General features: G+C 36.3%; 4 protein-coding genes across 12 annotated transcripts in view; 2 read left to right on the top strand and 2 right to left on the bottom strand.

Moving 5' to 3' along the window:
- Positions 1-497: 497 nt before the first annotated feature.
- LOC116302923 (STAM-binding protein-like) lies at positions 498-8,394 on the top strand. Of its 2 annotated transcripts, XM_089040559.1 has the most exons (11): positions 498-632; positions 1,389-1,453; positions 1,999-2,074; positions 2,264-2,365; positions 3,841-4,175; positions 4,691-4,737; positions 5,076-5,191; positions 5,665-5,802; positions 6,713-6,825; positions 6,958-7,060; positions 7,676-8,394. In XM_089040559.1, the coding sequence occupies exons 1-11, from the start codon at positions 498-500 to the stop codon at positions 7,739-7,741; spliced, it is 1,296 nt and encodes a 431-aa protein (XP_088896685.1). In that variant the 3' UTR covers positions 7,742-8,394. The 2 variants fall into 2 exon arrangements, with proteins under 2 accessions (XP_088896685.1, XP_088896692.1); XM_089040566.1 differs by lacking the exons at positions 498-632; positions 1,389-1,453; positions 1,999-2,074; positions 2,264-2,365 and adding an exon at positions 3,061-3,322.
- A 433-nt stretch (positions 8,395-8,827) lies between these two features.
- Positions 8,828-25,489, bottom strand: part of LOC116302920 (PH and SEC7 domain-containing protein 1) — a 31,630-nt gene continuing 14,968 nt past the window's right edge. For 4 of the 8 annotated variants that reach the window (XM_031712335.2, XM_031712336.2, XM_031712337.2 and 1 more), the window contains 14 exons: positions 21,782-21,840; positions 21,327-21,416; positions 20,937-20,983; positions 20,807-20,867; positions 20,697-20,723; positions 20,220-20,301; positions 19,849-19,919; positions 19,622-19,767; positions 18,853-18,945; positions 13,680-13,731; positions 13,493-13,522; positions 12,973-13,047; positions 12,865-12,900; positions 11,410-12,670 (listed from right to left, as the gene is read on the bottom strand). In XM_031712335.2, coding sequence (XP_031568195.1) covers positions 12,461-12,670; positions 12,865-12,900; positions 12,973-13,047; positions 13,493-13,522; positions 13,680-13,731; positions 18,853-18,945; positions 19,622-19,767; positions 19,849-19,919; positions 20,220-20,301; positions 20,697-20,723; positions 20,807-20,867; positions 20,937-20,983; positions 21,327-21,416; positions 21,782-21,840 — 1,079 coding nt within the window. In that variant the 3' untranslated portion in view covers positions 11,410-12,460. Of the gene's footprint in view, positions 9,898-11,405; positions 12,671-12,864; positions 12,901-12,972; positions 13,048-13,492; positions 13,523-13,679; positions 13,732-18,437; positions 18,625-18,852; positions 18,946-19,621; positions 19,768-19,848; positions 19,920-20,219; positions 20,302-20,696; positions 20,724-20,806; positions 20,868-20,936; positions 20,984-21,326; positions 21,417-21,781; positions 21,841-25,489 lie in introns of those variants that run through there. The other 4 variants (XM_031712334.2, XM_031712333.2, XM_031712332.2 and 1 more) reach the window with 4 other exon arrangements.
- Positions 14,041-16,586, top strand: LOC148914068 (uncharacterized). The gene is made up of 3 exons (XM_089040551.1): positions 14,041-14,497; positions 14,758-14,972; positions 15,263-16,586. The coding sequence occupies exons 1-3, from the start codon at positions 14,209-14,211 to the stop codon at positions 16,430-16,432; spliced, it is 1,674 nt and encodes a 557-aa protein (XP_088896677.1). The 5' UTR covers positions 14,041-14,208; the 3' UTR covers positions 16,433-16,586.
- On the bottom strand, positions 22,063-25,437 carry LOC148914067 (uncharacterized). Its single transcript, XM_089040510.1, has one exon. The coding sequence runs from the start codon at positions 25,377-25,379 to the stop codon at positions 22,638-22,640; it is 2,742 nt and encodes a 913-aa protein (XP_088896636.1). The 5' UTR covers positions 25,380-25,437; the 3' UTR covers positions 22,063-22,637.

Raw genomic sequence — 25,489 nt, 5'->3', positions numbered from 1 at the left:
GACGGCTAGTCGCATGATTATAAAAGGGAAAGAAAGAAAGAAAGAAAGCAGTCAGCTGACGGTAGTATAGTTCGTCTCTGACACTACTGACAGTGGTATCTCCCCCAAGGGAATATTTTGCTCAGGACACTTTCACCACGCAACATTATTGGTAGATAAAAGCATATTAACAAAGATAAAAGCCAATTTCTTATTGCAGGAAACATCAGAGGACCATTCTGACCTGCTAGCTCTCTCCAGGCTTGCTCGCTAGGATTGCAATTTTGAGCAATGCTTAGTTAGTAAATTAATAATATAGATCATATAGTTGTGACAGTAAACTATGCTAAGTTATGTCGTTTCTTCAAGGGTAACTAAGGTACATTCGGTAAAAGAAAAGCGAAAGAATTCTAAGAACTTCCAGAATATATAGTATAGTTCACCCCACCCTCCCCTACTGAGCAACAATTATGACTAACCCCACTCCCAACAGTAAGGTTTTAGTTAAACCTTTCAAAATGGCGGACAACGAAGAATGTAAGACTCCAGCAGAAAGAATTAGGCTATTATCGCACTACGCTAGTCTTATAGAAGTAGATAATGATATTCCTCCAAAGAGGTACTTTAGATCTGGCCTTGAGATGGAAAGAATGGTGAGTTTTTATTTCCAAAAGGTTAACATTCTGAAAATTTATGTGATGTTGTGTGACTCATCGTCGTTTGACAAATATTTTTTTATTTTTAAATAGAACTTACACGCCGAAATTATTTCCTAAAATAATCTAGAATGTAATTTTATTGCCAAAGGCAAATAGTTTTAGTATATTTAGCTTTCGTTGTAGCTTTTCCATCCATATTTTGATTTTTCTATGTCGTTGTATAAGCACTTGCCAAACATTGATGTCATGAACTAAAAATAGTTTCATTAACGTACGACTTATTGAAGCTTAAAAACAAAGACGAAAATGCAAGTTGGTTGTTTATAGAATATGCAATGACTGTCAATTAAATATTCTAACTATAACATTGTTTACTGACCCTAGATTGTTATTTGTTATATCATATAGTCATGATATAAACATTCCTTATATATGTACATGTATCAAAGAATACATATTTCATGGCTTGGAACCAGCATTATAAGATAACTGCTCACAATTTGCACTTTTACAGGTGACATGACAGAAATGGGGAAAGCTCAGTGTCACCCACTTTTCTATAGGATAGTTTCAAAATCTCCTATTACATTTTGCTTTTCCACTTTACAATTTTTATTTCATTCTGCCTCTAGTGACTTTTTTGTGTCAACTTCCATTGTATCATATTGTATCACATTTTGATCACTGTTTATGACATTGTGCACAGATGTTTTAAATTCAGTATTAATATACCTCTCTTTTGTATTACAGGCAAATGTATATCTTGACGAAAGGAATTATGAAAGTGCATTTGTTCTCTATACTAAGTTTATAACGTAAGTGAAATAATATCATTGTCGTTGTACTCATTTGCCCATGACTTTCTAATTCGACTTTATCAGTGCCCTGAAACAATTTGACTGGGTTGATCTAATTAAATCAGGGCATGGCTAACTCACAGATTGAACCCTGAAACAACCTCTGGGCTGATCTAAGTCAGGGCATGGCTAACTCACAGATCGAACCCTGAAACAACCTCTGGGCTGATCTAAGTCAGAACATGGCTAACTCACAGATCAAACCCTGAAACAACCTCTGAGCTGATCTAAGTCAGGGTATGGCTAACTCACAGATTGAACCCTGAAACAACCTCTGGGCTGATCAAAATCAAGATATACATGTAGCTAACTCTAAGGTTGAACTGTAGATGGAGGAAAATTAGAGAATTGGGAGAAAAAGCTCAAGCGATTTAATCAAGAGAGACCTAACAGACCCCACTCACAGGCCAAGTCCAGGAATCAAACGGGAGGCCCCAAAGGTGACACTGGGTGAGCGCACTGTCACCCCTGATTGCCACACTAATTTTTTGTTTTGTTTTTAGTCTATTTGTGGAGAAGCTTCCTCATCATATTGAATATGCTAAAGCATCTCCTCAAGAGAAGGCAGAGAACAAAAAAGTAATCATGGAATGATTTATTTGAATATTTCACATTTTTGCATTAAATTTTCAAATATTATTCTCAAATGTTAGGGGGAAATTATAGAGATGGGAAATGATAAAGATGGATGATAACTAGAAGAGATGTAAGTGTTAAGATGACTGAGAATTCTAGTCAATTGACTCATACATTTTTCCATTTTCATAGAAGCTGAAAGTAATGTTCAAGGTTGCTGAGGAGCTTAAAAGAATTTTAACTGAACGATATGAAAAAGAATACCAAACTTGGCAAGAACAGGAAAAGAAAAGGGTAATGTCATTTTTATTTATTTCTTATAATAATTCCTTTCCTTTTTTCCATTTTCATTTCCTCTCACATTTCTTCTATCCTCCTCTCCCATTTTCTCCACCCCCTCCCCCCCACTCACCCCTCCCCCTCCCCCTCCCTACTTTCCAAACTAAAAACTAGTCTAAAAATGTTTGCCCAACAGCCACAATTACAATATTCTCAAAACTAAATCAGAAACTTAAGTTAATGGAACAGATAGCTTTCTTTTAGACAACTAAAACAAAAACAATGGAATAAATTGATTTAAATGAATTTGTTACTGAGTGTACAGATTACCACTGAGTTAGTCGACTGTCTTATTTAGAATGTAGTAAACTGACAGAACAATCTGTTTAATAGTTAGTTTAATATAGTCATACTAATGAGCTTCTATGAATTAGTAAAGCTTGTTGTCATGGAAACATCTCATCATAGACAATACTCCTCCATGACCTGTAACAGGTAGTAATGCTAATATATTCTCCCCCATTTTAGCTCTGTTAATATCCTGCCTAGCAAACTAGCTGATACCAAGTATAATAGCATTTCATACTCAGAAATTCCACTTATCTTTTTCTATCAATTTTATAACAAAGTTCAATAAGTATTCAGAAATATTTTGGCACAACATTTAAAATATGTTTTTCCTCAAGATTTTTCATGTTACATAGCTTTCTTTTACATCTGTTTAAGTACACCTGGAACCAAATATGTGTGTTCCATTCAACGTTGACAATGCTTGAGGAAGAATCTCAAAAGTTTTCTAAGAATCCTGGTAGCTGTTTAGGGTATCTGATGTTCAAAGGACTAGTTTTTATTTTCTCCATGAAGAAAACTGTTAATGAACTTTTAAATATGTTGTGGTGCCTTATAATGAAGTTGTTCGTTCATGGCTTGAATTGTGAGATTCCAACATTAACTCACTATCCTGAAACTAAGGTAGGATAAGCAGAATTATGGATATTTAGGCTATTATTATTGAAATAAGGTAACATAACATGATCTTATTTAAAAATATATTAAAGAAGGCTGTGAAGGGCTTATAAATAGAGAGACAAAATGTAGGACAGGCAAGACCTCAAGGAACAGCTGTTATAATACTTGGTGCTAAGATTGATGGAAGTTAGACTTCTTTCACGGATTTACTGCAAAACAATTAGTTTACCTTTCTTCCTTTTTCTTTTTTATAATTATGAAATTTTGGAAGTTCTTGATTATTACTGTGATTTTCACAGTTTATTCTGCATTAGAAAATAAAATATTATGTACTGGGAATTGGATAAAGATCAATTTAGTGGGAAATAGCAACGCACCAATGTGGAGTTTCTTCATAATATGTCACTTTGGAAATGGGAGTGGATGTAATCTCACTTCAAGATGCTGGTAGTTTGACACAATATTTTATCATAGATATTTTTTTATTACATTAATGATCTTATTAAGTTCATATCCTGCAGTTGGCAGAAGAGGAAGAGAGGCGAAAGAAAGAAGAGGAAAGAAGAGAGGAAGAAAGAAAACAAGCTGAACAACAAATGGTACAAGAACTGGAAGACCGAGAGAAAAAGAAAAAAAATGCAGTTCCCACTAAGCCTCCAGATGTTGCCAAGATTATCACCCCTCCTCCCTTACAGTCAACACTCATTGGAGATTTCCCCATACCACCCACACTAGGGCAGGTTGACGAGAGCAGTATCAAGAATGAGGGTAACGAGAGAGAACATATAACACCTAATACTGAGGACATACCATTACGGAGGCCAGACACACCTAGTTTGTATTCGGTGGATACTAGGTTTGTGGAAGTTGTGATTTCTAATCAGAATTATATACAGTATGTTTAAAAAAAAAAAAAAAAAATGATGATGATGATTGCAATGATGGCGATGATGATGATGGTGATGATGATGAAGATGCTGATGATGCTGATGATGCTGATCACAAAAGATGATGACAATGATGATGGTGATGGTGTTGATGATGGTGATGATGACAATGATGATGGTGATGATGATGATGATGATGACGATGGTGATGATGATGATGATGCTGATCACAAAAGATGATGATGGTATTGATGATGATGGTGATTATGACAATGATGATGGTGATGGTGTTGATGATGGTGATGATGACAATGATGATGGTGATGATGATAATGATGATTGTGATGATGATGGTTATGATGATTGTGATGATGATGATAATGATGACAATGATGATGAGGAGGATGGTGATATGATGATGATAATTTTATTTAGAGATGATGACACATGACATGACTATTTTTAATTCAATTCTAATTTCCAGACCACCATCAGTAGACAGATCAGCCAAGCCACTTGACTCTACCTGTAGTAAGAAATTAAATTACACATGGATCTTCACGTCTTTTTCGATTTTTCCCTGTTCTATATAGCTTTAGCTTTAAATACCCTTAATAAGGAGCACTAATAGCCTGAAGAGGTAAAGGGTGCACTTTCAACCCTTTATACATGAGCCTCTGGCTCAGGAGAAAATTTTCTTAAGAAATAACTTCCTGCATTATTGTAGTAAAATAAATTATTTTTACCTCTACATTTTATAGTTTGGGTTACCTGTGGTACTTGACACAGGGTGCCCAGCAGAAAATAAGTTGCCCACATGTTAGTAACTATAAGATGTCATATAACCATTATATCTATTGTATTACCAGAGAGTGGTCTTAGGGCAGTAAGTGTACCATCTGATCTGGCCAGGTTGTTCTTAGAGATAGCTTCTCCTAATACAAGACAGAATAAAGAAACCTGTGGAATATTGACTGGAAAACTGGTAAATAGTATTAAAAATAGACCTTTTCCAAGTCTTGGGGAAGTATAGGTGGTGCAGCTGTAAGAGTGCTTGCCTCTCATCAATGCCACCTGGGTTCGAGTCCCGTCGAGCTTGGTTTTGTATGTGAGTAGAGTTGTTTGTAGGTTATCTCCTGTGCTTCGATGGTTTTCCAGGTTCTCCAGTTTTCCTCCCTCCATAAAAATCTACTCCAACTCCAACTGGGACCACTTCGATAAACTAGTTCATTAACCAATCATATTGTGACATTTAATACAATATTCTTAGTCAGCCAATCAGATAGCACATTGATATAATAAGAGCGTGAGAACGTGATAATCTGATTGGCTAACACTGTTATCAGTTCAATCTCTGGCTGTTATCTGATCAGTTTTATTCAAGTGGCCCCAGTTGGTGTGTCCGCACAGTAATCTAGAAATCATTTACTAAAAATACATTATTCATTTATTACTTAGAAACAAAACAAGTTCTACATAACGCATCTTGTTATCCCCAAACAATCTGCCACTCCTGACTCCTGTACAACTCTTAATGAAGAAGACTTATTTGAGTTCCAAGACTCTCATGATCTTATTACTCTTGGCTGGATACATGTAAGATTATATCGGTCATTAATTAATCTATAGCTTAGGCTGCGTTCATAATGTATGGCAGAGGGGAGGCCAGGTGAAATTTAGGGGGTCGGAAAATTTTTTAATGTGGTTAAATAAAATATTTAAGCAAAGTTAGACTTGAACTAAGTTGCCTGTTATCGCAAGTATCTGTCATCAAAAGGCTATAGCTTCGCGGCCATCTGATAAGCAAATTAATGTCTCACGCAATGAGATGAATGATGAACAGATGGTATCTGGGGACGAAGCTTGCATCGGGTGCTATCCAATTTCGCTAATGCCACGTGCTATCCGATTTCGCTAACGCTATGCGCTATCTCATATCGCTAACGCTAGCTTACGCAGTTTGTACGCTACACCAACGCTATTTGTTTTCCCACCCACCCTCCACTAAGGTAAGTATAGGTAAGTATTCCACTGCCAAGTCAGTGTGACGGTGCTAGGTGGGAGGTGACAGGGTTGCCATAGTTACCGCTGACCTCCGCCGAGTTCCCGAGGCTCCTCCCACCCAAGCACCAACGCCAAGCTCATCTACGTGTGATGAGTTTAACCAATAAAATGGGGGGGGGAGGGGGGGTTAAAAAAATTTTTTTCAGAGAATTGGGGGGATGTAAAATTTTTAAAAGAAAACTAAGAGAGATTGCCCAGGAGGGATAGTTATTTTTTGGGGGGACTTCAAGGCGGGGTCTTAAGAATTTTTTTGTCATTTAAAGATTTCACCTGCCCCCCTCCTGCCATACATTATGAATGCAGCCTTAATAGATGCTTTATATAATATAATGAAGGATGATTGTGATGACAGATTTTGATAATCATGGCTATTATCATGACAATGATGCTGCTGTTGATTCATAACTTACATTATCTACATGTTTTGCTAATATTATTGCAGACCCACCCATCCCAGACGGCATTCATGTCTAGTGTTGACCTCCACACTCACTGTTCATATCAACTAATGATGCCAGAAGCTATAGCAATTGTCTGCTCTCCTAAATTTAATGAGTAAGTAATTTAACTGTTGTCAAGTATATTTGACTTTTCTTTTCCCAGTATTTTGATTCCCATCCATTTTTCTTTCATCTTTGCATTCACTTTCCTATCATTTCATTTTTTTGTATTTTTTCCCACTTGCAGAACTGGTGTATTTTCTCTTATTCAAGGCTATGGCCTCAAGTTTATTTCTTCCTGCAAGAAATCAGGCTTTCATCCTCATCCTAAAGAACCACCTCTCTACCAGGTAAAGAAACCTTTTATTAAACCCTGAAACAACCTCTGGGCTGATCTAAGTCAGGGCAGGGCTAACTCACAGATCAACCCTGAAACAACCTCTGGGTTGATCTAAGTCAAGGCATGGCTAACTCACAGATAGAACCCTGAAACAACCTCTGGGCTGATCTAAGTCAAGGCATGGCTAACTCACAGATAGAACCCTGAAACAACCTCTGGGCTGATCTAAGTCAGGGCATGACTAACTCATAGATTGAACCCTGAAACAATTTGACTGGGTTGATCTAATTAAATCAGGGCATGGCTAACTCACAGATTGAACCCTGAAACAACCTCTGGGCTGATATAAGTCAGGGCACGGCTAACTCACAGATTAAACCCTGAAACAACTTCTGGGCTGATCTAAGTCAGGGCACAGGTAACTCACAGATCAAACCCTGAAACAACCTCTGGGCTGATCTAAGTCAGGGCATGGCTAACTCACAGATTGAACCCTGAAACAACCTCTGGTCTTCCCACCTTATTTCATTTCCATTTTCCTTGAGAGGACTACTTTTCATTACAGTTACAACTTGTCGACTACTTTATGCAGTTATCAATTAAGGGTTGTGTGATTATTTACCAGGAAAGTGACCATGTGATATGGGAGCATGCCACAAAAGTAGAAGTGGTTGATTTACGTAGGCGTTAAACTCTACTCAGCAATACCCTTGAATCAAAAACAGATATGCCAAGTAAGACCATAATCAGTTGTACCAGGATTGGAATTACCTATAGGTGGGAAGGGGCCTGTGTACATGTATGTGTATATATAGCACTTTTTATACAGCTATTTCAAAAAAGGTGGAAGGGGTGGATGGTGATAAGAAATAAGCAGTAGGCAATAAGTGATAGGACAGATAAGTTATCCCTGTATAAGTTATATAAATATAAGTTTAACCCGTGAAATACAAAATACTAGTCAATGTGTAATAGTCAAATGGACACAAAAGAAGACAATGGAATTAGTATCTACTAATGTGTATTAGTCTAACATCTATTTCACGGGTTTAATGACTTCCCTCTAGCTGGAATGAATTGTATCATTATTGTTGTCAATAACACAGATGTTGTTGTTGAGATATTTAGTGTTGTTTGTAGTCAACGAAACCATTTAAAACTTCAAGTTTAAAAAAAGAAATAGCTGTATAAGAGTTTTTGGGGAAGTGAAGCCTATCATCAATTAACCTCTATTGGAAGATGAGGATACCATGCCCATTCACATTAGACTTTAAAATCCCAAAATAGGAAAATAGAATATAGCAGACAAAAATAAACAAAACAGAATAGAATATACTTATCAAAGATATGAATTATTGTTTATCACTTTAGGCAGGCTGAATTTTATAATTCATCACAATTTGTAAATATTTATTATTTTTTTCATACTATTTGATTTAAAATCACAGAAATAAATTGTGATCATGTCAGTAGCACACTTAAAAGTAAAGGAAACTGCTATTCATTTGGAGACTTTACGGCATAATAGTCATATAGAAGGGGTCAATGTGATACCCCTATAGTGAGGGGTGTGGTCAGGGTACATGTAGGTTACTAGAAAATGGCTTCTTTTCAGCCATTGTTATCACGTCGAGAGTCCTATGAGAATGGGTTGGGTCAGGATTTCTATGGAGTGGGTGGGGTCAGGGAAGGACATCTATAGGGATGGGTGGGGTCAGGCTAATTTCCATAAATCATCAAAGTATCTGGATATGTTATCGTAACCTTTAAATCGATGTTAACACAAATATTTAGTAGCTGTTTTTAATTTTTTGCACAAGCTCATTCTAATGCTTTATAAATAAATCCTTTAGCTTAACTTAATGATACAAAAATATATCCTACACTTAAATATTTTCTCTTGATTCTATAAAATAGAAAAATATTATTATTAATTGAACGTATCTGATGAAAAACAAAATAATTTTTAGCTTAGGAAAAAGCAAAATTTCATTGTCGCTTGAGATGATTGTCAAGAATGATGAAATAGTTCATTTTGAAATACTATTATTATTATTGTATTAAAGCACTGCTTTTCTTTTTGTGAAAATCTTAATTTTCATTTTCCCATCAAGGAATCCTTTATATTTTATTCTCACTATTTGTAGGCCAATAGTATTTAACATTATTCATAGTACTATTTATATAATCGATGCATTTGTAGGTCAATTTCTTTGTGGTCCTAATCAATTTGCAGGATTTGGTGATGTTAGCAAACAGCGCCAAGCCAGATTTTCATACTTAAAGAATTCATTGTTTTTTAAAGCTTTTCTTCCTCAATTAATACATGTATGATTTACAATGGCTAACTGAAGATGTAGCCTGATGTATACTATTTTCCAGTGAATGTTTCTCAGTCAACCAATGAAAGTAGCACAAGCCTGATTTAGAAAGCTTTCCCTCTTTGTTACAGTCAAACCCTGTCAGTGTAGACACCAAGGGGATCAAAAAAGTCTTGCATATTAAGCAGAGTAATGAAGAGTAGACAAATATCAAAGGAACAAAAACAATTCTGCATCATGTTGAGGTGTCTACAATGACTGTACAGTACTTGTCCATGGTATATAGATCTGTCAAGTAGGTACATCCCTCCACATCAAACTGCAATATAATCCACTGATCAAGGTGTAAAATCTCCGAACAGTGCAGTCATGCAATGCAGGTACATGCCATATAAGGTGGTACAGTGCTACTAGTGTAACCCAACACAGATTGTACATCACAGAGAAGTAACCACTACAAGGCTTGTTAGTCTGGTGTTAGCATCTACTGGTTACTATCCATTACCAATCACAGCTGGCACAAACTCTGCAGTTAGAAAGCACAACGATACATTGGTAATGGTATATAGAATAGAAAATAGAAAGATTGAATAGAAAGAGGGCAGTAGATGAACAGTACTGCACTTGGCACCATAAATTGAAGTCCAAATCATATTAATTGTGTTTAAGATGTGCTCCTGTCTTGTAGTGACATCCTAAGTTACTGTCCTAAATTGTGCAAACTTGTTACTAATGAATCAAATTTCTTTACAAAAGATATAAAAATATAATTTTTTTAACTTTTAGTACAATACTACAAACATGCACTGTATGTAATACACTGCACAGTTATGAGGTTTTTTAAATGGTTGCCAGTGCAGTATAGTAGAGTTATTGATGGTGCTTTCACATTAGCAATTACCAACACATGCACAGGAATCAAACTAATCCATGGAAAATCAAGAAAAAAATGAAAAGGAAGGAAAAGAAAAGATGAGAAAGTTTACCAGAATAAAAGAAAAAAAAAATTTAGCGAATAAGCCCAACATTATTAGAACTTAAGCAGCATTTATCCATCATTAGATTACTCCAATCTATTGATCTTATCGTAAGGCATTATTTTAAAGCTGGTTGACATTACAACAAAACACGTGAAACCATAATCAAGATGCCAACCTCATGCACGTGCAAGATATTTAGTTTTAAACCACTTACACATTTTAGAAGAAAAAACTTTATTTAAAAAATTTTACTGCATCGTTATGAATAGGTGCTTATTTATCTAATACAAATTTCTAATACCTAAATACACCTTTTGCTGTTCATTAACCGCAAAGGAATATTCATTCAAGCGAAAAAGCATTATCATTAGCGCGAAGAGGCACACAATAACGTGAACGGAGTTTCAAGAGCGCGATGGAACATTCATTAAGGAATTTAGCATAACATTGGACAATCATGAATATGTTTGTGCAGGTTCATTAGCGTTTTCGAAGTTTCATTAGCGCCTTTGTGCAATCAATAGACAAAACCACACTTTCAATAACGGTTTTTGGACATTCATTAGCGCAATACATTATTACTTTACTTTTTACACGGGAATTGCAGGATTTTAGCTTTCTTTACATTTTTTACAACCCATGAATATAACCGTTCTTTACAAAGAAAACATGGCGTTAGGTATTGAAGAAAGAAGTGTATTTATCTTTGAATTGCTTCTCTATTCATACATCTGGGAAGATAGGTTTGCATGTGGTTGTACCACTGCATGCATTTTTGTTGCGTGATAACATTTATGTTTCTTGTAGTCGCTCTAAGAAGCAATCTTTTTCTTAGCTCTCCGAGTGGAATGCCTTGCCTTCTAGCTAAAATCCTACAATTCCCGTGTAAAAAGTAAAGTAATAATGTATTGCGCCAATGAATGTCCAAAAACCGTTATTGAAAGTGTGGTTTTGTCTATTGATTGCACAAAGGCGCTAATGAAACTTTGAAAACGCTAATGAACCTGCACAAACATATTCATGATTGTCCAATGTTATGCTAAATTCCTTAATGAATGTTCCATCGCGCTCTTGAAACTCCGTTCGCGTTATTGTGTGCCTCTTCGCGCTAATGATAATGCTTTTTCGCTTGAATGAATATTCCTTTGCGGTTAATGAACAGCAAAAGGTGTACTACCTTTTTATTTTTTTATACCTGACTATATCATAATTCATTTTATCTCATTCCTATCTAGATCTAAATACATTTCTGTGTGCCATTTATTTATTTGTATTAAATCAAGGTGTCAGAGTTATGTTTACGTTATAATGCGAGCTTTCATCTAATTACTTTTATTTAGTTCTGATATGAAGGCAGCCACCAGTGCAGCCAAATTCTATACACGTTCTACAGATAAAAACTGTTGAGGGCTTTATTATATCAAGTCTATTGCATGCGAAAGCCTACTTTTATAGTGTTAGCAGCCAGCTGAGTATGGTGGTGATGAAGAGTTCCAAAACTGCTGATAAAAATACAAAATCTACTTGTGTTTAGTATTTTCAATGTACTCTGTATGTATGCCTTTGATAAATATCTACATGTGATAAGTGCTTAAATGGACTGAAAAATTTCTGAGAAAGATTGTGTGTTGTTCATGATTCTACAATTTGAAAGGTTTAAGGTCATATGTACAGTGTCATTTGTATCTTTTCTTTCATTGATAATTTTACAATTTTGGTCAAAAACAGATCTCCGTTGTGAAATTTTTTACACCATTTTACCATACAACAAATTTTAAATAAATTATTTTTTCTGGATTTTAAAATTCTTTAGTTCCTTTATAACTGCTTGAAATAAACTCTGAAGGTGTTGGTATATATTAAATCTAAATAAAACCATTCTTAATCCAATTTGTGTTTCGCCAGTGACTATAACCTCTGACCAGGATGTGGGCCGACACTCCATCACTGATCACTATAGCGCAATATTTATAAGACTCTTCAATGCCATCAGGTTCGTTCCATACAATATTATTATTAATAGTATTTACAGGACCAAACCATATTGTATATAACTTACTCGAATTAATGTAATTATTTTGAATTTATAATTGATTTATAAATTTAAGATTATTCTTGGTAAATAGCCATAAAATAACTCTCTCTAATTGTCCTAGCCCTGTAACCTGTACTAGAGTCTAGGTTGCCTACAGAACTACTTCGTTTCATCTGTAGCATTATTGATTCTGCTGACCTGGCTTCACCTTTTGGTTTATCACGGATCTTGCTCTCTAGTTTGGATCCTCGTAACGCTGTCACATAACTCATGTAGCGTTTATACTGAGGAGCGAAAGGTGGAAAATTATTTTCAGAAAAATTAATATCCGTACCTCGAACAGAGAGAGGGATTTCCAAGGGGTGGGGAGGGTCTGAGGAGGATTGGAATTTCTGAGGAGGGCATATCATGTAGTCACCACAAATTCTCTTAAATTCTATAAGCAAAAAGTGCATTTTCAGTTTGAATGATTACTCACTTCATATTCCAAGAAATCCCTTTTTTCCTGCCAATCCTACAACAAAATAATTTCAAATGAATTAGACACCAAAAACGGCTACAACCATGAAAAACTGTCATGTCTGACCTGAAGGTACCGTGACATTCCTTCTCTAGGTTGGTTTTGCAAACAGGCTATTAAGCTATCTTGTGATTCTTTGGCCTGTTGAGGAAAAAGAAAACCTGTTATGTTTTGGCATAAAAAACTTTTAATACTGAATACTTGCACTTTAAAAAATGCCTGTAGATTTTTTTTGTTTTTTTTTTTTTGTTTTTTTGGAGTCCTTATGCTCGATGGACGAAGTAAAAAACCCAATCACTGGTCACAAGGTTGGTCTAATGTTTCCCCAATACAGACTGAGTCATTCCCTCGAGAATAAGTATCTTTTCTTTGGGTCGTATATTCATATTTATTCTCTTGCACAACTGTTAAACAAAGAAATAATAATCTAGGGAATGACATCTGATCTGGAATGGGAAAACTGCATCTCCACAAATAAGGTCTATTTAAACGAATTTTATTAAAAATGAAATAAAAAAATTATAAATTTAATAAATTTAAATTAAAGATTGAATTTCAAATTTAAGAGAAAATCGCGATCCCTTACCTTCTGTTCATGGTGCTCAATTTGCTTAGCCTGGAGAAATGTTAAAATAACACCATATCATATTATCATATTAAATAAAATAAAATAATAATGGCAACACATTTCGTAGGATAAATCAGTTAGGTGATTCAAGGCAGAAACAAGGTTGTTTAGAATTTCATAAAAGCTGCATGTCGACAGTACTAACCAGAGTCAATCTTGTCTTAGAGAATGGAAGAACTGGTCTTTGGAACCTCTTGCTGAAAAACCAATAGATTATGACTGTTGTATTAGGTTAAAGACTTGACAGTAGAGTGCAAACAATATAACCATGAAACTTTAGTAATACTAAATAGCACAATTTTCATGCAAATTCCATCGCCTTCTATTGTTTAATTAGCACTATTTTGTACTATTTAGTAATTAGTGTTTCCCAGATCAATCGTTTGCACTCTATCGACGCACCAAATCTTGTACTTTTATAGTCATTGGTGAAAAACAGCTGATGATGCAGTAAAGTTGCTCACTAACTTACACAGGAACCAGCCTGGTTGCCTAGCAATGCAATACTCCCTTTGCTAGATCGCGTAAGACCGCTGGAAAAAGATATTGGGGCGCGCTTCGATAACTTGGAATCGAGGCTATCCCTGTATACGAACTCATCTCTCTGTGACAGATATAAGAGGTTTTTAGTATTAGTTGCTGTTAAGAAAGCTTTTTGATCGTTTCAACGACTTATGGAGGTAAATAATACTAACAAGAAAAGGCAAAGAAGCCGAGGAAAGCAATGTGCAGCAGCAGCTTGCAATAGCTTTGAATACTTGAACGATGGAAGCCGTTCAAACATTCGGTTTTTCCAGTTCCCAGCGAAGGTATCTTTGCGAACTCGCTGGTGCAACTTGATCAAGAGGCAGCATGGGAGAGATGGATTTTATGTTAAGCCATCTACAGTGGTCTGCGATAAACATTTTCAGCAAGAAGACATTTACAAACCTCCAGGAGGAACGCGACATAGGTTACGGCCAGGTACGTGAGCTAAGTGATTATCGATCAAGCTGGATTTACTTTGTTTGATTGTTTCATTCAAAATGCTTACTGCATGCATGGAGCCTATGTAATGGCTTATAACATGTTCTTTCAGTCAAATGATAAGTAAAAAGTCAGATACATTAAATTCTACTTTCCTTGTGCCCATTATAGACTAGCTCGAACCTAGTAGCTTACTCAAAACTCGTTTCACTGTTTAAAATTACCTATTTATCACTATCGTTTCACTGTTGTTGCAGGTGCAGAGCCATCGATTTTCGAGTGGTCACCTCAACCCAAGAAAAAGACAAGAAGAGTTTTGACAAGAAGAGTGTTAAAAAGTAAAGAAAATGTGTCACCAAAGCCTCAAGAACAAAGCGTTTACATTGACATTGAAGAGAAAAAGGACCTTGAAGAGAGCCCCAGTGAACCTGCAGTAAATGTATGCGAGACTGACGAAACTGATATGCCTCAGGTAGTTACATACAAACTATTATGAATGTTTTTTTTCTTTTGCCCAAAAAATATACCCTTGGTATTATGGGTTTACCTTGCAAGTATAAAACTAATAAGTCTCATTTTATGTTGCACTGATAGCAGCACAGAATGCCATCCAAGTGCTCAAATATAAATGTTTGTAAAACTTATAAATGTGTTGTGCTGTTTTAAATAACTACCCATAATGTTATTGTTGTTCATTGCTATATTTATTATTATATATTTATGAGAGTAAACTTGACAAAAAACTTTCTTGTTGTATTGCAGGTACAAGAAAAATCCACACAGACTGACTGGTCATTTGATTTTCCATCATCTTCAAAGAATAATGACCATGATTATGCCTTCACCTTTACTCAAACACCTAAGTACCCTTGCGAATACCAACAGACTATGCAGGAAAGGCTAGAAGTCAAGTCAGAGATGTTGAACAGTCTTAGGGTTAAAGTGGGAAATTTACAGAAAGAACTTGATGACTACAAAGAAAGGGAATTCAGCCTTCAGAAATTTAAAGATGATGACTCTGCCATTCAGTTTTACACTGGATTCCCCAACTATGATACACTTGTGCACTTTTTTAATTACATTGAACCAAAACTTGAAAAAATGCAGTATTGGGGCAGTGGTGATGTAAAAGATTCCCAGACATATCAAGAACAAGGCAAAAAGAAACCAGGTCCCAAAAGGAACATAACATTTATAAATGAGTTTTTTATGGTATTAGTTAGACTTAAAGTTGGTCTTTTTGTCAGGGATTTAGCTGATAGGTTTAACATCTCTATGGGTCATTTTTCCAAGATTTTTTGTACCTGGATAAATTTTTTATATTTTGAATTAGACCAGTTATTTCCATTTCCTTCTCAAAGTGCAGTGAGAAGAAATATGCCAGAGCAGTTTGCTCTGTATCCAACAACAAGGGTAATAATTGATTGTACAGAGATATTTGTGGAGGTTCCCTCTTCTATGACAGCGCAATCATTAACATGGTCGAATTACAAACACCACAACACTTTTAAAGCTTTAATTGGTATTTCTCCAAATGGTCAAGTAACCTTTGTTTCTAAACTGTGGGGTGGAAGGGTTTCAGATAAGTTTATAACTCAGCAATCAGGCTTAATCCAATTTCTTAATACTGGGGATAATGTCATGGCTGACAGGGGGTTTGATATTGGAGACATCTTACCTCAGGGAGTACATTTAAACATTCCTCCTTACAAAGGTAGTAGAAATCAGCTTACTGCTGAAGAAGTTCAAGAGACAGTGCATATTGCATCTGTACGCATTCATGTGGAGCGAGCAATAGGGAGAATAAAGGGATATCATATTCTTGATGGGACCCTGCCTTTAAGTCTATCTCATGTAGCTAATCAGATATTTACTGTTTGCTCCTATCTAACTAATTTTTTGCCACCTTTACTCCCACCAAAATGTATCTGATTAATAATGAGATTATTATTAAGATAATTACAAAAGTATTTTTCTACTATAAAAGTCTTCGAATGACTATTTAGCTATCAAGTAACCAAGAACTTTTTGTACATTTCATACAAATCATGTATGTAAGATTTAGTAATAAAAATACAGTGACTTGTTTTGTCCAAAAACGTTTTTCTTAAAAACAAACCATATGTTGATAAAAATTTGTGCAAAATTGTTAATAGCCTGCAGTCAGTATACCCACAAAATACATGTACATGTAACTACTGACTACACTTTAACTATATTTTACAAGGCTAAACACTTCTTTTGGCCTTTTGTGTCTTCTTGAAACTTTTCCAACCACCATGCTTATAAAGTGGGATGCCATGCTGAACTCTTCTTGTAAACACTTCGGGGAGAAATGCCCTTCGATAGAAGTATTCGATCCTTGGTAGAACAAAACTAAACCACCACTGTCTATCAAAGTATACTCTTTCAATGTTCAAGTTTGCTGGACCAAACCAAACTACAAAATCAATCCATTGTAGCTCACAGACAAACATTTGTCCCTGGACTTGATAGTAGTATTGATGACCATGTTTTAGTTTAGGAACTTGACCGTCTCGTATTGATAAACAGAAGTTTTTGTCCTGGCATGCTTCTTCAACAGACATTCCTTTCTTCGAAAAAGGACATTTCACTTCTAATCCACCCTGCTTCTGCCCATTAGCATTCTGGTCGAAAACCATTCTGTCAAGGCTTGCCCCATATCCTGGCCTGACTTTTGAAATAATTGTTCCTACTTCCCAGACTTTCAAATTTGCATTCCCCTCTCTAGCTTTCACTGCAATGTAGTCTTCAACTGCAACAGATTCATGCAACTGTCCATATTCAAGTGCTGGAACAGGCTTTCTGACATCAGGGATATACATCATCCTCTTTAGCAGCTTATCAGGTTCTGACGTCCTGACTGCTGCAGATTTGAAATTTGAAGCAGTCAGTTTAATCCTCTTTAATTCCCGCCAAGATGCATTTGCACTCTGTCCTCTTGTCATCCTCTCAATTGTTTCTATTTCATTGTCATCAGCTTTCTCAGTATAAATGTCAATCATTGACTTAAAATTCATAGTTGAAATGTCATAAAAATCATTGAATGGCAACTCAATATCTTGTTCTATTTCAATATCTGGTGCACTTTCAGGAACTGACTCACAAACATTGTCAATAATCAAATTCTCATCATCAACTTGCAGAGGCTTGATATCATGAAACAAGAAAAATGAAGAGCTTTGCATAGATTGAGCAAGATTGGAACACAGTGTTTCAAGTCTTCCTGTGTTTATTTGTCTGTCATCTGGAGCCCTTGGATCATACAGGCTGTTTTTTGCTTTTTTTCTTGCTTCTTTTCCAAAGCTATACTTTGTAATTACGATGTCATCCACTGGCTTAGGCTGTATCCGAACATTTCGAGGTACATTCCAACTACATAGCCTTGATGTGCATGACACTGGCTCACAGCTTTCCTTCAAACCTCTATGGGAGAAGTCTTCCATGGCAAATAAGACCCCACCAACATGATTACAATGGCCACGACCATGTACACCCCTCCCTGCTGGGCACATACAAGCAGCTTTTAAAACATCTCCAAGATGAGTGAAAGAGATAATGGCCTTGTATTTCTCTTGCTTCATGGAAGCCAACACTTCTGCTTCGACATACGTAACTCTCGTAGAACAACCGACTCGAATGTCTTTGATATGTCCCTCTTTAAAAAACTGATACGCTTTGAGTTTTTTGTAAGCTGATGTCTGAATAGATGTGTGGTTATACTTGGATGTCTTGGTTACAAGGTAATCGTAAAGCTGCACAAGGTTAAACGTGGGTAGGTTTCGTAAGTCCTTGCTCCACTGGCAGTGTGAACATTCACGCGATAGCTTTTCGTAGGTTGTTTCTTCGTTGCTTTTAGTGTTTGATACGATATTTACTAATGCTTGCTCTCTGGCTTGCGGTTTTACATAATGATCCTTGGTCTCAGCATCTCCTTGTAATCTTAAATCTTTCCTTTGGAAAGTTGTGTGACATCGAATCACAAGGTCAGACTTGTTTCCACTCGACGTCTGATTTTCACGACGTAAAATCTCGCGTAATTCCTTGACAGTAAACTTTTTTAGCTCATCAAGCGATGGAATGGTTTCCATTGAATTAGTTCACTTAAAAATTTCAAATAAAATCACCGTATTACTGACTTTTGCTACTACTTGGAATAAAAAACACACTCGTTGATAAGGGATTGTTGTTGTTGTCACGCCAGCAATACAGGGATAGCCTCGTTTTCGCGTTAGAAGCGAACACGCGGCTTAGAGTCCAGCGGTCGCTAACCGAGAACTCGAAACTGGAGTATTCTTATTTTCAAAGAGAAAGAGCAAATGGTATATTACCTTGATCCGACTGGTGCAGGCAGGGGGGGTGATGAAAAGGTAGCGGCAACCAAATTAAGCATATCGATCCATCCTGCCATGTCATTATGATTTCTGTAACAAATATTATTATTAATAATAATTATTAATAATTCAAACTTTTCATTCATATGGCTGCATGTCCCTGTACTGTCCCTAAAGGGTCTTTGTGCTGTCCTCGTACTGTCCCAATCAAGTCCTTGTACAAAGTATCCCTGTTGGGGGCGTAGCTAGAGGTCAGGATCATGGGGCATTGGGGAGGGGGGGGGGGGGGCAAAGTACCGTTTAACTGAAAAATGCACAGGAATCCCTCATAAATTCATGCAATTTTGGTGCCAAGATACAATCTTGTGAGGGGCCACTTTTGCCAACCCCTCAATATGCCCCTGTCCCTATAGCGATATTCACTGTTTACAAACATTAACGTCAGGAATCTTTTCTCATTCAAATTTGCCAATCATTAAAACAAAAGATCTCTTTGTTACAGTAGCCAATAGATCTTTGGTTGGCACATTCATACCAATAGATCAAATTTGTGCAATCTTCGCTACACTGCCTCAATAGACCTATCCTGAATTTGCTTGACTGACCACGAAACAATTCTTTTATTCATCAAGTTCAACCTCGACTTGAAACCATTGTTTCGTGACCAGTCAAGCGAATTCGGGATAGGTCTATTGCCTCATGGACCAACCCATTATGAATAATTTGTTTTTGTGCAGATAAATTCAATAATATGAATATTACTGACTTAGCTTGGAAGAGGAATTCTCTCCAGTCAGCAGTGACGAGACGAAACACAAACTGTTTCTTTGTGTAATCCATGGCACGACTTGCAAAACAATGATGGATCCCCAAGCAGTTCCTTGTGTTTTCAAGATGACTGATTTCATCAGACTATAAAAACCAAGACAATGATGCAGTGAGATTCAATATTTTCCTTAACACATTTGGAAGATAATTCATTTGAATCTTTACCTTGTGTAAAAATAATATTAGACCTTTGAGTGTTGCATAGAATGGCATCCATTTTCTTTTCCATGCTGAAGCTGGTAAGAAATAATACTATTTACATGTAGCAACATATCATTAATAGTATTGAAGGATGGTAATGACATTGGCTGATATTAAAAATGTGTTGATGACTGATGATGATGTTAAAAATGATGATAAATGATGTTTATGATGAGGATGATGATGTTATGATGCCTGATGATAAAGATTATGGTAAAAAAACATTTGATGTACAAGGCTGTTTCAGAGATTATGTTGGTGATGACATGACAGGACGTATATCCATAATTTGATAAATGGTAATAAATGCATCTTGGATGCCGTTCTCTACTCACTTTTCTTTCCTTCAGACTCCATTGTCACTTTCCTGTACACCAGTCCTTCCCTGTACACCTTGTCATTTTCATCGCACTGAATCTAACCACATACATGTAAACAGTGAATTAGTTAAAATCTACACACAGAACATAATTCATTCATTAAGCAAGAATCTTAGTGATGATGATGGTGGTGATGATGATGATGATGTTGAGTGATGGTGATGGTGGTGATGATGTTGAGTGATGGTGATGATTGATGAAGATGATGTTGAGTGATGGCGATGGTGGTGATGATGATTGATGGTGATGATGATGTTGATGCTAATGATGGTGATGATGATGGTGATGGCTTGTGAGGATGATGATAGCGATTATGATGAAAGTGAAAATGATGGTGATGATGACACTAGATGAACACTGAGCATTGCCCTCATCCTCATCATCATCATAAAATTTAAGATCGTAAATATTTAATATTATTATGCTTCTTACCTCTAAAAATGGATTTCCTGGCGATGCCTGGAAGATAAAAAAGATTTATCAAGTAGCTGCTGGTATTAATTTAGGAATCAGGATCTTTCACTTTCATTCTCATAACTCACCCTTATTCCATTCACATTTCTGGACGGTTTTGGTGTTCCAGGTGCTGACCGTGGTGGTATTCTTCAAGGGAAGTTACAGAAACAGTAAGACATTAATAAGGAAATTTCAGCAGTTTAGAGGCAAACTTACTCTCCACTCCACTCAAATGGTGATTCTTTGATTTCTTGGTAAATTGACTATAAAAAAATAACATAAAACAATGCTGTTAACATTCATTGAGCTATGCTCTATACACAAAATCAAAATATGGTTAACAATTTGAATAGCTTTTGTTCTGCACCGACTAGCGACTGACTAGCCTTGTCATCACGTGGAAACATAACAGCATTTTAACATGTATGAGAGGCTAGTCAGTCGCTAGTCAGTCCAGAACAAGACATTGTTATTAATATTGGTCACCATATTTTGATTCTTTGTATAAACAAAAATTAAGATTGGAAAGAGGTCATGAGAGTGCTTCAAACCTCTCCACTCTCATTAACAATTGACTGTAAAGAGTACAATAACTATTTAACATACCTTAAGTAATTCTTTAGGGAAGTCTCCCCCATCACAAAGACCAGTCATGTTTTCCAAAAATGATGTTAAAGCCATTTTTTTACTGATATTCTGACAAAGAAATAAATTGTATAAATAAATATAAATTGTTGCTAGGTTATTTGAAGGACATAACATTTGATGCCATGGCAACAGGCTTCTTTAAATTATATCTAATTTTACCACTAATAGTCTCAATTAGGAGTGGATAATACTTTAAACTATCAATGTATTTAATTTAATTCCAAGCAGATTCAAAGCAGATAATATGAAGGCAGTTGAACTATTATTTGTATCATAGACAATTAAAATGCATTCAGGGTAATATATATTGTGTGGGAATTTTAAAGCTCCTTCCATCTTTCATTGTACCTTTCCCTTACTTCCCTGATCAACCACAGTCAAATATCTTAAATACAGTCAAATGACTATCTTACCTCACCATGTAGATCAGTGTTTAGAAGAAGAATAGCACATATCAGAGTATGGACTGCATCTGATAGCATGAACACAAAATTCACAAGTTAAAAATGATGAACTGGCCCTGTTGCAGGGGTGGATATGGTCCCGAGTGCACCATGTTCACCCCCTGGTAGCCCTTCTCTAGATCTAGATCCACCCATCGAGGGGTCAGTTTTTTCTGAAAAATACACTACTCTCTCTCCCTAATTCTCCCTATAATAATAAGCTCTAAAATGAATATTTAGTGTGTTGTAGTTTAATGTTTCCCGTACGAAACTTTGAGGCTGAACAGAGCGAGAATCAAGCGTGATTCTAGCCATACTTAGCTTTAATAGCCATGATTAGAGCGAGACACAGCCAAACAGAGTAAATGTTTGGTCCACCTTGAAGAGCCATACATTTGTCTGGCTTGTTTATGGGTCCGAATCAGGCTTTAATTTTGTGTGAAGCGCCAGAGGTCACAACGGAATAACTTTCCAAGGATCGCCTAAAACCTGAAGACTTTATCTGGCCATTTTATGGCCCACAATCAGGCCCGACATAATTTGCTTTATCTTAACCTAAAATTCAGATTCAGAGGCGCGGCTCGATTTGAATATAATACGTCCGATCGCTTGGTAAGTTAGAGTACCACTATTAATTATAAATCAGTCCGAGTGGAGGACGAAAATTTATATCGTGGGGTTTCTGAAAAACGAATAACTGAAGTCACGTCCTGCAATTAATTATCTGTTTTATTTATGGTTTCTAATTACAACAATATAACTTTCCTCATATTTTTCGTTAGTATTTTGATATAATCAGATCTCCACCTATTACCCAACGTATGTCTTATTCAGTTACAATGCTACTGTTTGGGAATTCACATATATATGCTTTAACTGGATTACAGTCAACTACAGAAATATAGATACAGCAAGCCTTAATGTTCGTGATGTCAAACATCATGACCTCATCAAAGTCACAGGGGTTGACAGATGTAATATGTACATTTGGATTGTAGTTCATACACGCGATAGGATGTGCGACAGCAAGAGTGTGATCATCATGCTGTATGAAATATGCCACTTGTGCAAATTTGGTCGAACCTCCTAAAAAACATTTTACAGTTGCAGCATTTCGCCTCTGTAAACGTTTATATGCTAAGCCATAAATTTCACCAACACCGCAAATTTCTAATCTATTGAAGGCCTTGACCTTTTTAATTAACGGAAAAGACCCAAGCCATTCTTCTAAGGCAGTAAATTCCCTGGCGTTCAATTCTTTTAAATAAGAAGATCCTATCGCATAAATCCCATTCTTAATTTCAACTCTTTGTTTACGTTTAGGGGGATAAATCAACTCATAACAAACTGTCTCTATTTCACTCCCTACCGGTATGCATGACTCTTTTAACTCCGGAAGTTTTTGCATCAGACAAACAGCAGATATGATCTGGCTGTCAATAAACTGTGTTCCATGAATCAGTTTTAGTATGAATCCATTTTTATCCTCAAAAGGGAAACAACTGTGTGTGTAAAGGGGTCCCAGGTCTTTAACATTTGCAGTCAAATGTAAAAGTTGGTGTACGTTCATAGAACAGTAACGCTCCCCATACAATTTAGAAAATGTTTTACAAAAATTTTGTAATGCATTATTAGCTTCTTTTAAATTCTCTTCTGAAATGGAATCTTTCAAAAGTAGATAGATAGCGTGAACAAATAACGTGTAATGTGTAAAATAAGAGTCAGGCAAAATGCCATACAATGTGGGAAGACCATAAAATAACAAAAAGGAAAGAAGTTCACTCGCCTTCCAATATTTGAGATGTTGCGATATTGATCGTGGCAGTCTCTTAATGTTCGTAGTTGGTGTAATGTGCTCCAGTCGTTTATCTACTTTACCAACTAGTTTGGAAATGCTGAATTTTTGACCCGATAAACTTGAGCTAAACCACATGGTCAGTAAGTGCTTCTGTACCCCAAGTAAAACCCCATGCATATAATCAATAGCTGTACCCCTTACAACATCAAAATTGTCAAGAATACTTAACCATGATGGTCCTTTTACCCCGTTAACCATGTACCTTTTAACCCCTTGTTTCAGTTGTTCAAGCGCTCTTTCAGCATCCTTTTTAATATTTTCTAATGTTCGTATTGGTCCCGAGGGGTCATTTTCCTGATACGGATATATCCAAGTGTGTCCTCTAGCACTTGTTGCGAATGTCTTTCCAGGCTGCAAACATTTCCAACAACCACATTCTCCATTGTACTGCATGCTGTTACAGAGAAGGCAACGTGCAGGAAGATCACTGGTGGTAACAAGGAGAATGGCTTTACAATTAAACGTTCCCCTCTCTGGAGAAGCAAATTCAACACCTCTTTCCAAAGTTTTGAGTGCAAGAAGGTGTGGTTTGAGAAAAGTGAACATCGCCGGCTTTTTCTCCCCAAACCACAACCCAGCAAAAATCATGTTCTCTTTGGCCATTCGCTTTTGGTATGGAAGCTCATTAATGACTAGGTAGAGAGGCCAAATTGAAACTTTGGAAGACTTGAAAACTGGAACTCCATCTGTATTAAGAAGAAACGATATGTTGTCAGGAGACGACAAGATGCCTTTCTCAAATGCTTCTTTATATAGCTTTCCATTGTAAATGTCCTCAATGTTGTCACGGTTAAGTTTTTTACGATGAAACCTGTATTGAATGTCACTGTAGAAAGAAGGTCTTTTAAAAAAGGTTTGCAGTTGTTCCACCAGCGGAAGTTCAACAAAATATGATTTGGTTCCTCTCACTGTTAGATCCTTTAAACACGCAGTATTAGAGCACGTTTTACTTTTCGCTTCTACTGTGGCAAGGCAAAACGAACAATAATAATGTAGAATGAGAGGGTGCTTTAAGTTTGAAAAATATTTCTTGAATCTGTTCAAAGTTGTTGGTAATACATGTCCACATGGCAGCAATAGATTGAGTATGAGTAGAAGTCGACTAATTGCATCTGCTGGCAAGTTAAATTTCACTGCATAAAGTGAGAGCAGAACCATGACAGCACCGATTTTTATTGAAGCTCCCGGGTAAAGTGGTTGTTGGTCATTTTTTTCTTTTTCTTCTTTACCCTTGTTCTCCATTTCATTTTCATAAAAATAGCTTTCGTTTTCATCGTCTCCGAATGTCTCAGAATTCACTAGGGAGTCCTCAGATAATGTCAACATCTCGGCTATCTCTTCAAACTGATCTTCACCTCGTTCTTGATCGTTGTAATTGGCATGAATATTTTCTTCTAAAGTGTTGCAGTTCTGCTGTGCTTCTACTTGTTGTTCATGCAAGGCTAAGTCATACACTTCGTCCCAAAATTGATCAATTTCATTTTGTGTTGGTTCGCTCGTCGCGTGAGAGTCAGAACACTCTTCGGTGGTGTTCGCTTCATCTTGTATTTCAGGCGTTGTGATTTCCGGAATCTGATTAATATTCAGTAAAGGGACTGTTACCTCAACATATTCTGAGTATTCGTCAAGTGAATCAGTTTTGGCAGTTTCTTTATCAGACAGTTTTCGTTTTTTGGTCCCTTTCCTACTGCAACTTAAATTCTCAGCCATACTGAACTAGTATAGTTGTATTGAGTTGATCAAATTAAATATAGGATATCACACTTCTAAATGAACTCACTATTTTGGTTACACTCCACACGCGTACCAAGTTGTTGTAG

The sequence above is a fragment of the Actinia tenebrosa genome, unplaced genomic scaffold (genome assembly GCF_029948245.1).
Source record: "Actinia tenebrosa isolate PJP-AT-01 unplaced genomic scaffold, QUT_ActTen_1.0 PGA_scaffold0__85_contigs__length_37466705, whole genome shotgun sequence".
NCBI lineage: Eukaryota > Metazoa > Cnidaria > Anthozoa > Actiniaria > Actiniidae > Actinia > Actinia tenebrosa.
This window is presented reverse-complemented; position numbering and strand designations above follow the sequence as displayed.